General features: G+C 39.6%; 2 protein-coding genes across 3 annotated transcripts in view; one reads left to right on the plus strand and one right to left on the minus strand.

Moving 5' to 3' along the window:
* Positions 1–14,651, plus strand: part of plbd2 (phospholipase B domain containing 2) — a 33,939-nt gene that overhangs the window by 15,645 nt on the left and 3,643 nt on the right. The window contains exons 6-13 of one of the 2 annotated variants that reach the window (XR_001640987.1): positions 189–283; positions 415–575; positions 660–755; positions 1,546–1,617; positions 3,577–3,729; positions 3,838–4,000; positions 4,069–5,432; positions 6,244–6,245. Coding sequence is in view for 1 of the 2 variants with exons in the window: in XM_016564092.1 (XP_016419578.1) it covers positions 189–283; positions 415–575; positions 660–755; positions 1,546–1,617; positions 3,577–3,729; positions 3,838–4,000; positions 4,069–4,266 (938 nt within the window). In the remaining variant the exon portion in view is untranslated. Of the gene's footprint in view, positions 1–188; positions 284–414; positions 576–659; positions 756–1,545; positions 1,618–3,576; positions 3,730–3,837; positions 4,001–4,068; positions 5,489–6,243; positions 6,246–14,651 lie in introns of those variants that run through there. The other variant, XM_016564092.1, reaches the window with a different exon arrangement.
* cldn10l2 (claudin 10-like 2) overlaps positions 6,116–14,651 on the minus strand; it is a 14,524-nt gene continuing 5,988 nt past the window's right edge. The window contains exons 4-8 of the mRNA XM_016564097.1: positions 8,223–8,443; positions 7,420–7,581; positions 7,269–7,350; positions 7,073–7,180; positions 6,116–6,275 (exon numbers count right to left, since the gene is read on the minus strand). Coding sequence (XP_016419583.1) covers positions 6,116–6,275; positions 7,073–7,180; positions 7,269–7,350; positions 7,420–7,581; positions 8,223–8,443 — 733 coding nt within the window. The remainder of the gene's footprint in view (positions 6,276–7,072; positions 7,181–7,268; positions 7,351–7,419; positions 7,582–8,222; positions 8,444–14,651) is intronic.

Below are 14,651 nucleotides of genomic sequence, written 5' to 3' on the forward strand. Positions count from 1 at the left end.
TGGGGGGGGGGATTAATCGTTTAGATTAATCGATAAATTAGTCAATAATAATCGAAATAAAAACAGTTGTTAGTGGCAGCCCTATTTTAATGACTTAAGATGCTTAAGAACTGTACTGTCATAGTTGTACTCTTGTATGACTTCTCTGCTAGATTGTACTGTATAACATGTAATCACTGTTCCTGCAGAAAAGGAGATTATTCCTGGCAGAATCCAGGTGTTTTCCTCCTATCCTGGCAGTATTTTCTCAGGAGATGACTTTTATTTGCTCAGCAGTGGTCTGGTAAGACTCTTCCTGCGGTTACAACCCTTTTAATCGAGAGATTCTCTCTAGTTGAAACTATTATGTTGTTGGGTGGATCTATCCTGGCATTTCTGGTGTATTTGTGTTTGTTTTCATGGATTTATCTTCAGGTAACTTTGGAAACCACCATAGGCAACAGTAACGCTGAGCTGTGGAGATTCGTACGGCCCCGTGGAGCTGTCATGGAGTGGCTGAGGAACATCGTAGCCAATCGACTTGCTCAAAGCGGACAAGCATGGACTGACATCTTCAGCAAGTACAACAGCGGAACGTAAATGACTTCTAATCTAGCGTACACGCAAACTTATTAAACACAAACACTGTGATAAAAGCAGATGATCGCTTGCTTGGCTAGGTACAACAATCAGTGGATGGTGATCGACTACAAGGTTTTCGTCCCGGGCCAGGGATACACAAAACAAGGGCTCTTCACAGTTTTGGAGCAAATACCGTAAGTGTGCTTTGATTTAGTCTCGTTGAGGCAGAATGTCAATTTGACTTTTTTTATCCATTATATAATTAAGACAGAACATCTCAAGATGCTTGTCACAATGCCAGGCATTCAGAAATTTGTATTTACATTATCATTACTTTTTAGGATAAATGCAAATCAAGATAAATTATGTGAGAAGCAAAATGACAGAAGATATTAAGTAAAAAAAAAAGTATCAAAATTAAGTGTTTTTTCTTAAAATTAGAAAAAAAATCTTGTTTTCCCTCTGAATTAAAATAATTTTTCTTACCCCATTGGCAGATTTTTTTTTTTTAAAGCAAAAACGAACAAAATTGCTACATTTCTTTACAAAACAAGTCTTAAAGGGGTCATATGATGCTATTTTAAAGATCATTATTTTGTGTATTTGGTGTAACAGAATATGTTGACATGCTTTAATGTTCAAAAAACACATTCTTTTTCAAATACTGTACATTATTGTAGGTCCTCTATGAAGGCCTCTCTCAAACATGTCGTTTTCAACAAAGCCCTTGAAATTGCATCATATAACCCCTTTAATATCATAACAAGTAATTTTCTTCTCAAGTAAAAAGTGTCTTGATTTAAGAATGTTCAGTTATTTGTACTAGAAAACAAGACTAAAATACTAAGAAAATAATTTTTTACAGAGAAGACAGTGTGTTGGTTCATCTGTGCTGTATTACAGCAGCAGATATGGCACTAACAGTGCAAAACCACTTGTCGGTTAGTGAAAGTGAAAAGAGCTGTCTGTCTGTGTTTCCTGCAGTGGAATGATCGTAACAGCAGACAGAACTGAAGAGCTGTTTCAGACTGGCTACTGGGCCAGCTACAATATCCCGTGAGTTACAAACCTTTCTGCCCATGTGTGTTTGGTGCTGTGGTGAAATATTATCTGTTGTCATTAAAACATCTAGCATCACGTCCCTGTACATTTGGACAGCTGGATGTGCGTTAGGTGGACAGATTTGATCAAAGGATTTATTTATATAGTGGCAGTAATATAGTGTATGATGCTAAATATTATCTAGTTATATAGCATGTGTAATAGCAGTCATGTGTTCATTGAGAAAATTAATTAATTAAATTCTACAAAACACTTAAGCTGTAATGGTGATGCAGTCACCACACATCAGATGGCTTTAACGACTGACGAGCAGTACTTCAATAAGAGTTTCTTATGCAAGTACAATTCTTTTCTAATTCATTTCAGACGATTTCAGCCAATTTAGCAATGAAAAAATTGGGCCGATCAGATTTTCTGGATCTATTAATAGTTCATAGAGCCCTGCACGAGCCTCAACTATAGTCCCTAGCCCGGCCCTAAAGCACGCTTTGCAGGACCTGAAGCGCGATCACTTGCATTTTCTTCAGTGGAAACAACTTGAAATACGCCGTCGTTTTTGCTCATAAAGGTAAGAGTAATACATCATTCGTAACTGTGAAGGGTCTACTTTTATTTGTGTGCACTCACAATATCAACAAAACGTTGTGCTTTTATAAAATAAAGAAAACAAACATGATGCGCTTTCTGCCGTCTCGGTCTTGAACAGGAGCGCTTCACAAAAATGAACCGAAACTCAGCGAATACATGCCTCGCAGACATGATAAATATATCTATAGAAAGTTTTACATTACTACTTAACAAAATAAAACAAATCGAAAACAAAAACTCTTTCGTTTTTTCTGTTCCTGTGGCTCAGTGGTAGAGCATTGTGTTAGCAGCGCAAAAGGTCATGGGTTCGATTCCCAGGGAACACACATACTGGTAAAAAATGTATAGCCTGAATGCACTGTAAGTCGCTTTGGATAAAAGCGTCTGCTAAATGCATACATTTTTATTATTTAAATTAAATTATTATTAATTAATTAAAATTAGTTAATTATTATTTTTTCTCTCTAAAGGCGTGTTTAATGAGGAGATGGTGAGTCAGAAAACACTAGTTTATTAGTAAATAATTCAAATATCTCCTTACTATTTCGTCTGACACATTCATGGTAATTACTTTTGCCGGTGCTTTGCGGCAAGCTTAAGCCGATTGCATGCGTTTGAACGCAGAACTGTTCAGCTGCGCTCTGCACTCTTGCTGCTGCGGGACACTGAACACCGAGCCGCTCTTGACAGCCGCGGCAGCACAGTCTCGTGTTGTTTCCACCAGTGCGGCAAACTATTTTTTTTCATCATTAACTGATGGATGTGTAAAATATAAAAATCTTTTACCTAAACCTAGAAACCTGTTTTAGAAACCTAAAACAGACCCTAGGCCCGGCCCGCATCTGAACTATGACGTGAAAATTGGCCCAAAGCCTGGCCCTAGGGGCGTAAAAAAGACGGGGCCCGTCGGGCCTGAACTGAAATGCAGGGATCTAATAGTTCAGCCAAAAATGAACATTTGCTGATAATTTTCTCATCCTCAGGCCATCTAAGATGCAGGCGACTCTTTTTCTTCAGTAGAACAGTAAAGAAGATGTTTAGCTGAAACTGTGCTCCTTGGTGATTCATTAAAAATGTAAGATTGATAAAATGCAAGTGGCTGCCCATTTTTTATTTTTAGAATTAAAAATATGCATATCAAGGAACACAAAATGAATACCCGTGGCTCCTGACAAAATATTGAGGTCTTATGAAGTGAAATGATCGGTCTGTGTGAGAACACTTTTTTCGCTTTGTCATAATGCAAATGCATCAATGTAGACTGTAGGAACAGAGCAAGCTAAACAGCTGGCACTGACTGCAGACGATCGTTCGAGGAGAAGCCCTGATTTAGTGCGAGCGTTTGTTTGTGTTCTGCTGTCGTAGGTACTTTGAGGAGGTGTTCAATGCGAGCGGAGGGCAGGAGCTGGTTCAGAAATACGGATCCTGGTTCTCCTTCAGCGACAATCCGAGAGCGCAGATTTTCCGCAGAAACCAGTCTCTCGTTACTGACATCGAGTCCATGGTGCGTCTGATGAGGTATTACCCATACTCTTAATTCATGTGAAGAGAGCATCTCCCTTTGCTGCCGTTTGTTTGTTTTTTGCTGGTCTTGATTTAGTCTCTGCCTGTGTGTGTCCTCTGCAGGTATAATAACTACGAGGAGGACCCTCTGTCGCGCTGTGACGGCTGTGACCCCGCTCAGAACGGGGAGAACTCCATCTCGGCTCGCTCGGACCTGAATCCTGGGAACGGCTCGTATCCGTTCGGGGCTCTGAGGCAGCGTCCTCACGGCGGCACGGACATGAAGGTGAGCAGCGGTGTGAGTGCAGCTGCTGTCTGAGCTCGGCTGTGTCTGACGCTCCTGTTGTCCTGCAGGTGACCAGCGCTGGCATGTTCAGCCGGCTGGAGCTGGTGGCGGTCAGCGGCCCCACGTGGGATCAGGTGCCCGTCTTCCAGTGGAGCAGCTCACCCTACAGCACACTCCTGCACATGGGCCATCCGGACCGCTGGGCCTTCCAGCCCGTCCACGTCAGGTGGTCCACCTATCACCTGTCCAGTCCTGGCTGTCCCTGATCCTCCACACGATGACCGCAGTCTCAAGAAGAGTCTAAGAAACCAATGTTTTGATTAAGAGAAGTGTTATGTGACTGTTGTGTTCTGGAAGAGTTCCTCTTAAATGTTCTGCGTCTGTGGAATGACAATCAATCAAGACGTCGTGATTGTTCTGCTGCTTCTTTTAATTTCTCACCCAAGCCTTGCACATGAAAAATATGGAAATTGTCTAATAATTGTGTATCCAGACTATGGCCATTATTCTGTTTTCTAAAATATAAAATTGAGAATTCAAAAAAAAATAAAAATGTATCATACAAGCAAAGTGTGAAAGCATATCAAACATAATCCTGTATTTTCAGCGGAACAGAAATCTGTTTATAATCAGGTGTCACCATTGTCCTGTGCTTGTTTATTAATCAATAATAATTAATCATTAGGTGAAATACACCTATAGTGTTCATGTTGAATTGCCAAACACTTTTGCTGCTGTTGAGGTGGGATATGGGTTAAGTTAGGGCAGGTTTGAGGTGTAGAGGTAGGGTCATCTATAGATGTAGCTATTTAAATATGAGTACATGTGAAAACATGAATACACAATAAGTGCACTGTAACAAATGATTAATTTAAATGTAAGTGCACGGTAGTTAAGGACACTTAAAGTGGGTCCCAAATTTGTACGTCTTATTATTAATTAAAACAAACATTCAAACTGAACTTCATTCAGGCTTGTTTGTTTGTAGTGTTGTCAAGGTACCAGTATATCGTTACCAAGGCAGTGCAGAAATTTTAAATAACTAATAATAGCAGTCATTCTTCAGCTGTGTATTAGTGAGCGCTCTGTGAGTGAGGAGCATCAAACGTTTCTGTTTACAGTGTGTTTTCAGAGCGTTGAGCATTGTAGCCAATCACAGACATGTTTGTTGAGCATGTGAACACAATGGCCAGTCAGAGGTGTTTAAGCGGTCTTTATTCAGCGCTTTAGTTAAGTACGGTTGCGAATCCTATCAGTATAATCAACGAAATGAAAACACGAGTAAATAGAGTCGTTGTGCAGTGTGGACATCTTTATTGATTATAACAGGAGTTTTCCCAAGAGTGCGAGATATTTAAATGCAGTACTGAATCCAAAATTGTGATGATTGTCACAGTAATAACCATAGCAACGGATGGGACAAAAAAAATCTGTGATCTTGGAGTGTAAATGCAGAATAAATAGACTTGCCACTTGTTCTATATAATGACTTTTTATTCTTCATTGTATTACTTTTATAACTTTTCACTTGACCTTTTTAAAGCAATATTTACTTAATTGGAAAATATTTGAAGGCTACATTTTAAAGTATTTTTATTATTATTAGCATTAATAATAAACTAGTTAGTTTTGTTTTTGTTTTTTTCAAATTGTTAAATATTTCTAAAAGTTAAATATTTCATAGTTTTTACTATGGTACAGAGAACCATGACATTTTACTGGTATTGGTAGACTGCTGACATTTTGGTACTGTGACAACACTATTTGTAGTATTGTATCAAATTATGAATTTAATCATGCAAATTTGAACAAGAAATCTTTAGCGACACACTAAATCATTTATTTTTTACTATGAAATATGGTCTGAAAAATCCAGAGAAGTCTGAAAATATGAGTCTGTAAAAGTCTGGAATTTTGAAATGGACGTGTATGAGTCCTGAGCATCACCATTGATACAGGTCATCAGGATTGACAGACCAGCAGATTAATTCAGTTCTATCAAACCATTCTTTTTGTTTTGGACTGAAACACTAGTTTCAATCACTGTGGTCATGGTGTTACAAAAGACTTAAAAACACTTTTTGTAAAACACTCAGATTGCATGAAGGGAACCCATCAGACGTAAGCGTCCACGGCATGAGATCCTTTGGGAGGTTTGCTGGTCGTCTGGTTTGCTCTGTCAGGGATGGGCGACAGCGGTGGACTGTACGTCTTCTGGTTCGCTTCAGAGAGATTGGAGGAAGGAGTGTGATAGGACGTCTCTTGGGTCTTGGAGCTGAAATCAGAAACATCTAATCAGTGGCAGGACATCTGTCGAAAATTCACCAACACAAGGGCGAGCAGAAAGCAAACAATTCCTGTTCCTCAATTCAGTGTGAAAATGTGCATTTGTGCTCAATTACAGCAATAAGCCCCGTGAAGCCGTGGTTTACAGTGAATTTATAACAGCTAAGGGGTGTTGTTGCGACACGAAGCGGAGTGCCTAAAACCCCCTTAGCTGTTATAAATTCACTGTAAACCACGGCTTCACGGGGCTTACTGCTTTTATAAAACGGTTATTCCATATACGTAGTAAGGTTTCACAAAATAAAACAGAGCAAATAAAGTGTCATGATATTAATAAAAACAGTATTCTTCCACCAAATGTAGTTCCTCAGAAACAGTTGTGGTTGCAACAAAGTGGTTGCCGAGCAACAGACAAACGTAAACAAAGGTGTATGTTACTTTGTAGAGTCATTTACAACAGCTTCGAACGCGGCTCAGCCAATCAGAATCAAGCACCGGAACTATCCGCTTTATAATTGCCTTTGCACAACACATTAAGTATTAATTATATAACAAGCATTCCCAGTGGAACACAAAATGCCAAGTTTGATCCGATTAAGCACACTTTTTTGATTACAAACCAGTTGGGCGTCCTTCGCATGAATGCAACGTCTCTTTGTCAACAGGGTGAATCTCAAGGAACATGGTTGTAAAATAGTTGTTCATTCCTATCTTTTAATGCTAAAGATTTTATGGTTGAAATTAGATTTCTTTGTGGTTTAGTCCACCGATGACGTGCACTGATACCTGGATCGGCAGCCCTCCTTCCCTGCAGTGATGCTGTACACAAATCCTCCCGCCGCGAGGAGAGCCGAGCCGCCCCATCCCACAAACAGAGCTGATCCCAGTTCAAACCTGCTCACCAGACAGGTCGAATTTCAAACGAGCAGCAGATGTCAAGAACGTATTTCATCTGATTTCTCTTGGGTATTGAGATACTCACTTTTTTGCTTTGTAATCTGGATCCATGAACTCAGAAATAACCTTGTGGGCGTAGCAGCTGTAAGCAAACATGCCGCAGAGACCTGAAACAGAGACACGAATCAAGCTTCCACGCACATACTGGAACATACTGGACGAGTGCAAGTGTTTACCTGAGAAAAGGTAATTCATCCCTGCAGCAAAGGTAACTCTCGCATTCACAATTTCAGAGCCTCCGAGTTTTGTGCACTTCATCCCCACCAAAGCAAAAATGGACCCGAAGAATCCCAGAATTATGGAGATGATGACGAGAGATCGGCACAGATGAATGTATGCTGGTGAATGATGGACAGAACGATGGACACGTTTATTTGTAAAGCGCATTTTACAATACAAAATGTTTTCAAAGCACATGAAGTCATGCAGTTATCGGTAACACTTCGTAATAATGGTCTATCATTTACAGGTAAGTATGCACACGAAGTAATGCAATGATTACAGTACTACAGTAACACTAAGCTACTTTTACAGTAAGTAATAGCAAATATAGGACTGAGATAGTTCCTCAGTGGCTAATCAGTAATTACTGAATGAGATTTGTCTCATTAAGAGCTGTTAAATAACTAAAGTAATGAATTACTAATCGCACATTAATGTGTCTGAGCAATTGTTGGTTTTCTTATGTTTCCAGAATGTAATAATGAATATTACCCATTTATACATGTATTAGATAGATATAAAAGGAGAAAAACAATGGTTTGATGTTTTTGTTCCATAATTACTTGTGATTGATTGGTACAAAATGTCAACATATGTTTCATGTCCTCCCCGCAGGCACTAATAGTGCAAAAGTCCAGGAGCTTTTTTACTTTGTAGCAAAGCTTTAAGGTTTGTTTATCCAGAACTTTCCTTCCAAACATGAATCCACTCTGAGACATTATTGACTGGAATGAAGTAACTTTCTAGTCATACTCACTCTGCAGAGCCAGCAGTGTGGGGAACTCTTTGCAGTCAGTAACGCCAGTGGAGTCAGACAGACAGTCTTTCCAGAGGTTGGAGAAATAGTGGCCAGATGTCAGAACTAAACTATCCACTTCAGAATAAGTCCAATAATTTGTCGGCATAGTGGAACACACTAAGATCCACCCGCAAACGCACGCTACGAAGCACCCTGTTTCAGTGTACATCATGACCGTTCTGTAATGCATGCTGAGGTGAGCCTGATGCAGCTAAAGATGATCTTCGAAAGCAGAACTCAGTGAGAGGACAGACCTTCCTCGAGGTGTGCCGGACAGATCTGGTGCTTTCACTGGCTCTTTGGGAGGAGGACACTGTTTGTGGTGTCATCAGTGCCACTCTGTGACATACTGTTTATTATATACATAAAGCTCAGAACAACCCGTATTACATGCTTTTATACTTACAAATGTCACCTCGTACACAAAACTGGTAACAGAAAAAACTAAAAAAACTTTTTTTGTACAGTGCTTTTCACAACACACATGGTTTCAAAGCAGCTTTAGAGAAGACTCACTGTTATGTCTATTATGCCTTAGTGCTTTTAGTGTGAGTTTTGGTGCTCCTCTGGATTTAAATGTAATTATATTGTATTTAGTGTTGTCTAGCAGAAATATCAGTCCCACAGTGACTTAAACACACAAGCATTCAAAGTAAATAAGAGATTTAGATATCGGTCGGTTTTGTTCTAAATGAGTAAGTGATTTTACAGTACAATGATTTTTACATTTTACAGTATTAATGAGAACATGATCATTGTCACAGGTGAAAAGCCTGATGTGCAAATGTGCAAAAGTAATTAAGGGATTTAGATAAAGGTCAGTTTAGATTTCAGGCAGAAGCACTATATTGTGAGGTAATGGTTGAAAATGATTAAATGGTGAGTTGAAATTACTGTAACCAATGGAGCTATGAATTTACTTTTTTATTACACTACTACATTTAAAAAATGAATTGACATGTTGCAGAACAGATTTTATTGTAGCATTTTTTTAATGGTCGCAATGTTACAGAGCCTTTCTAAAGTTTGTAAAGTTTCTAAAGTTGTTCTAAAGTTCACACAAATGTGTCTCTGGGAGATATTTTCTCCCCAGTGGCCTGAGACATCCTGGAGATGCGAGAGCCACTCGATTGGCTGAGAAGTATAGATTGTCTTGAGGGTGCGTAGTATGCAGAAGTGTACAGTGCTTTACTCGCTGTCCGCTGGGCGTATGATGGAGGGGTGTCTGTTGTTCTTGCCAATGCAGTCAACTTTCTACAAGAGAATTGTAGATTGATTTATCTTCCTCGTTGCTATACATTTTTTGTAAGTTTTTCTGTAACAGTGAAGATTATTTACCTGGTCGGGATGATTGTCACAGCATAAAATACAGATCCAAGAATTATAAAGAAACTTCCAATCAATCCAAAGAATATTGGAGTTCCTAACCCATACCTGCACAAAAATAAATAGAACATTAACATCTTTTGTACATTTCTGGCATCTGATAATCAGCACTGAATATGATTTTGAATAATTTCCCTATTATACTATATTTTGCATTCTAATTGATATGGTACTAGATTCATATATGGTGCCCCCCACAAATATTGGAAGTAATTTTAAGAACGAATTTGATTGAAAAGGGCATTTTAAAAATGGAAAAGTCTGTACCAGTGGCGTCTTCATTGCAAACTAATCTGTCATTTGAACAACAAAAAGAACAGCTACTTTTACAGATGGAGCATGAGAAATTGAAAGACCGTTCTGAACAGGGTAAGATCGAGATGGAAAAAGCAAAGCTCTCAAATTGAACTTGATGAGGGAGTGTGACTTTTTCACTCGTATCAAAACTCGTTACGAAATTTAATGAAGAAGACCCTGAGACTTTTTTCACTCTTTTTGAACGTGTGGCAGAATTAAGAAACGGGTCAGATGAAAATCGCGTTTTAATTGGAAAAGCACAAGTTGCTTTTTCTTCATTGTCACTTGATGATGTTAATGATTACAAAGAGGAGACCCTCTCGCCGGATGATTGCGTGCTTTGTGGTCGGCTACAAAATTTTAGAGTCATTGCAGAATTTAGAATTCACTCTCCATCATCTGCCTTCTGTAAGATGTCAGGAGTTATGTAAAGCAGAACTCAGTGAGAGGACAGACCTTCCTCGAGGTGTGCCGGACAGATCTGGTGCTTTCACTGGCTCTTTGGGAGGAGGACACTGTTTGTGGTGTCATCAGTGCCACTCTGACATACTGTTTATTATATACATAAAGCTCAGAACAACCCGTATTACATGCTTTTATACTTACAAATGTCACCTCGTACACAAAACTGGTAACAGAAAAAACTAAAAAAACTTTTTTTGTACAGTGCTTTTCACAACACACATGGTTTCAAAGCAGCTTTAGAGAAGACTCACTGTTATGTCTATTATGCCTTAGTGCTTTTAGTGTGAGTTTTGGTGCTCCTCTGGATTTAAATGTAATTATATTGTATTTAGTGTTGTCTAGCAGAAATATCAGTCCCACAGTGACTTAAACACACAAGCATTCAAAGTAAATAAGAGATTTAGATATCGGTCGGTTTTGTTCTAAATGAGTAAGTGATTTTACAGTACAATGATTTTTACATTTTACAGTATTAATGAGAACATGATCATTGTCACAGGTGAAAAGCCTGATGTGCAAATGTGCAAAAGTAATTAAGGGATTTAGATAAAGGTCAGTTTAGATTTCAGGCAGAAGCACTATATTGTGAGGTAATGGTTGAAAATGATTAAATGGTGAGTTGAAATTACTGTAACCAATGGAGCTATGAATTTACTTTTTTATTACACTACTACATTTAAAAAATGAATTGACATGTTGCAGAACAGATTTTATTGTAGCATTTTTTTAATGGTCGCAATGTTACAGAGCCTTTCTAAAGTTTGTAAAGTTTCTAAAGTTGTTCTAAAGTTCACACAAATGTGTCTCTGGGAGATATTTTCTCCCCAGTGGCCTGAGACATCCTGGAGATGCGAGAGCCGCTCGATTGGCTGAGAAGTATAGATTGTCTTGAGGGTGCGTAGTATGCAGAAGTGTACAGTGCTTTACTCGCTGTCCGCTGGGCGTATGATGGAGGGGTGTCTGTTGTTCTTGCCAATGCAGTCAACTTTCTACAAGAGAATTGTAGATTGATTTATCTTCCTCGTTGCTATACATTTTTTGTAAGTTTTTCTGTAACAGTGAAGATTATTTACCTGGTCGGGATGATTGTCACAGCATAAAATACAGATCCAAGAATTATAAAGAAACTTCCAATCAATCCAAAGAATATTGGAGTTCCTAACCCATACCTGCACAAAAATAAATAGAACATTAACATCTTTTGTACATTTCTGGCATCTGATAATCAGCACTGAATATGATTTTGAATAATTTCCCTATTATACTGTATTTTGCATTCTAATTGATATGGTACTAGATTCATATATGGTGCCCCCCACAAATATTGGAAGTAATTTTAAGAACGAATTTGATTGAAAAGGGCATTTTAAAAATGGAAAAGTCTGTACCAGTGGCATCTTCATTGCAAACTAATCTGTCATTTGAACAACAAAAAGAACAGCTACTTTTACAGATGGAGCATGAGAAATTGAAAGACCGTTCTGAACAGGGTAAGATCGAGATGGAAAAAGCAAAGCTCTCAAATTGAACTTGATGAGGGAGTGTGACTTTTTCACTCGTTTCAAAACTCGTTACGAAATTTAATGAAGAAGACCCTGAGACTTTTTTCACTCTTTTTGAACGTGTGGCAGAATTAAGAAACGGGTCAGATGAAAATCGCGTTTTAATTGGAAAAGCACAAGTTGCTTTTTCTTCATTGTCACTTGATGATGTTAATGATTACAAAGAGGAGACCCTCTCGCCGGATGATTGCGTGCTTTGTGGTCGGCTACAAAATTTTAGAGTCATTGCAGAATTTAGAATTCACTCTCCATCATCTGCCTTCTGTAAGATGTCAGGAGTTATGTGAATTATTACGTAGTTTTTCCTGAATTATTTGGAGATGTGCCTTCTCGTACTGATTGGGTCGAACACGATATTGATGTGATCGTGTTTTGCCTGAGAAACGGGAATTGATGGAAAGAGAAATTCGGTATATTGCAGTGCCTTCATCTTCTGATTGGGCCTCCCCGTGCCTTTTAGTAGGAAAGGCAGACGGTAGCGTTCGAATCTGTACAGATTTTCGCAAAGTAAATAGTTTAACTAAACCAGATTGCTTTCCTTTACCTCGCATCGAAGATTGTGTAGACCAGGTCGGGTCCGCCAAGTTCGTCAGCAAGTTTGACTTGCTGAAGGGCTATTGGGAAATGACTCTTGCCAAGCAAGCGCAAGAAATATCATCTTTTGTTATTCCGTCGGGGCTATATTCCTATCAGGTCATGAGTTTCGGCCTGCTAAATGCTCGGGCGACGTTTCAGCGCCTTATGAACCGGGTGGTGTCGGGTCTCGAGGGGTGCGCTGTTTATCTGGATGACTTAGTTGTCTTTAGTGGCAGCTGGGATTCTTTTTTAAAACGGTTACGCTCTGTGTTAAGATGTTTGTCTGAAGCTCGGCTTACGGTAAACTTGAGAAAATGTGAGTTTGCCAAGGCGTCTGTGACGTATCTTGGGAAAGTAGTGGGAAATGGGGAAGTGCGTCCAGTACATGCAAAGGTCCAAGCCTTCCAGAACTTTCCTTCTCCGACAACCAAGAAAGAACTTATGAGGTTTTTAGGACTGGTAGGGTACTACCGATCTTTTTGTCGTAATTTTTCAACTGTAGTCACACCACTTACAGACTTGTTGAAGGGCAAGGTAAAGTTTATTTGGTCTCCTAGCTGTGAGACGGCTTTCGAAAATGTTAAGTCTCTGCTGTGTTCGGAGCCTGTGCTTTGGGCTCCGTCCTTTGACAAGTCTTTTACGCTTCAAGTTGATGCCAGTAACGTGGGAGCTGGAGCCGTCCTTCAGCAGCGTGATGATGATGGAGTAGATCATCCAGTTAGCTTTTTTCCAAGAAAGGTTACCTCATATCAGCGTCACTATTCTGTGGTTGAAAAGGAAGCGTTGGCCCTTATTTGGGCACTACAGCATTTTGTAGTGTTTTTAAATTCAAGTGCCCCTATTGTGATATACACGGATCATAATCCACTGACATTTCGGAATCTGTGGTTGAAAAGGAAGCGTTGGCCCTTATTTGGGCTTTACAGCATTTTGCAGTGTATTTAAATTCAAGTGCCCCTATTGTGACATACACGGATCATAATCCACTGACATTTCGGAATTCCTTACAGTGTCCGAATCAGCAGCTGATTCGGTGGTCTCTGTTTTTGAAGTCGTTCTGCCTGGATATTCGACACGTCCGAGGTTCGGAAAATGTGGTTGCCGATGCGCTGTCTCGCGCTCCGGATGCATAATGTAGCTATGGTTTGGGGCTAATTTGGATGTTTTCTTCTTTCGGTGGTTTTTTTAGGAGCTGTCCTTGGTTCTGATTCAGGTATGCTATTTGGCTGATTACACACTGGCATTACTGATGTTTTTCCAATACATGGTTGTTTTCTTTATGGTTTTCCTTACTTTTTTCATGTGACCCTAATTTTTGAATAAACTATATTTTGAGTCTACAATTTGGTTTCGCGTGTGTCCTGTTTGTTGCTTCCCTTGAGCCATGGGTCGTAACACAGGCAAAATCCTTTCCTGTGGAGCTCATTGTTTTCATGACTGTCTTCAGTTACTTCAATGTCTCACTCTTTCACAACCAAGTTCCAGAGACCACTCCAACCATTGAAAGCCCATCTCTCATGTCCTCTATCTCTATTCCTCCCGAATATAGCCAGTTCCATGATGTGTTCAGTCCCACATGTGCACCACAACTACCACACTCATCGCCCCTGGGACTGTGCTATTGACTTGCTTCCTGGAACCTTCTTATAGCAAGGGAGAGTTTATCCGCTGTCTTATTCGCCCATCTACTTCACTGGCAGCATCCATCTTTTTCTTTGTGGCTAAGAAGGATGGCAGACTATGACCCTGCATAGATTACTGCACCCTTAATGGTATCGCTGTTAAATTCAAATACCCTCTTCCTCTAGTCCCAGCTGCACTGGAGAACTTGAGAAGAGCAACTATATTCTCCAAATTGGATCTACGAAGTGCCTATAATCTGATTCATATAATTCATAATGTCTATAATCTGAGAAGGAGATGAGTGGAAGGCCGCATTCATCACTCCCACAGGCCTTTAGGAGGAAAAGGAAAGGATGTGACGTGTGGCCAAGAATGGTGACCCATACTCAGAATTTGTGCTCTGCATTTCATCCATCCAAGTGCACACACACAGCAGTGAGTAGTGAACACACACACACACACACACACACACACACAC

Source organism: Sinocyclocheilus rhinocerous, unplaced genomic scaffold (assembly GCF_001515625.1).
Source record: "Sinocyclocheilus rhinocerous isolate Xijiao unplaced genomic scaffold, SAMN03320098_v1.1 scaffold1883, whole genome shotgun sequence".
Taxonomy (NCBI): domain Eukaryota; kingdom Metazoa; phylum Chordata; class Actinopteri; order Cypriniformes; family Cyprinidae; genus Sinocyclocheilus; species Sinocyclocheilus rhinocerous.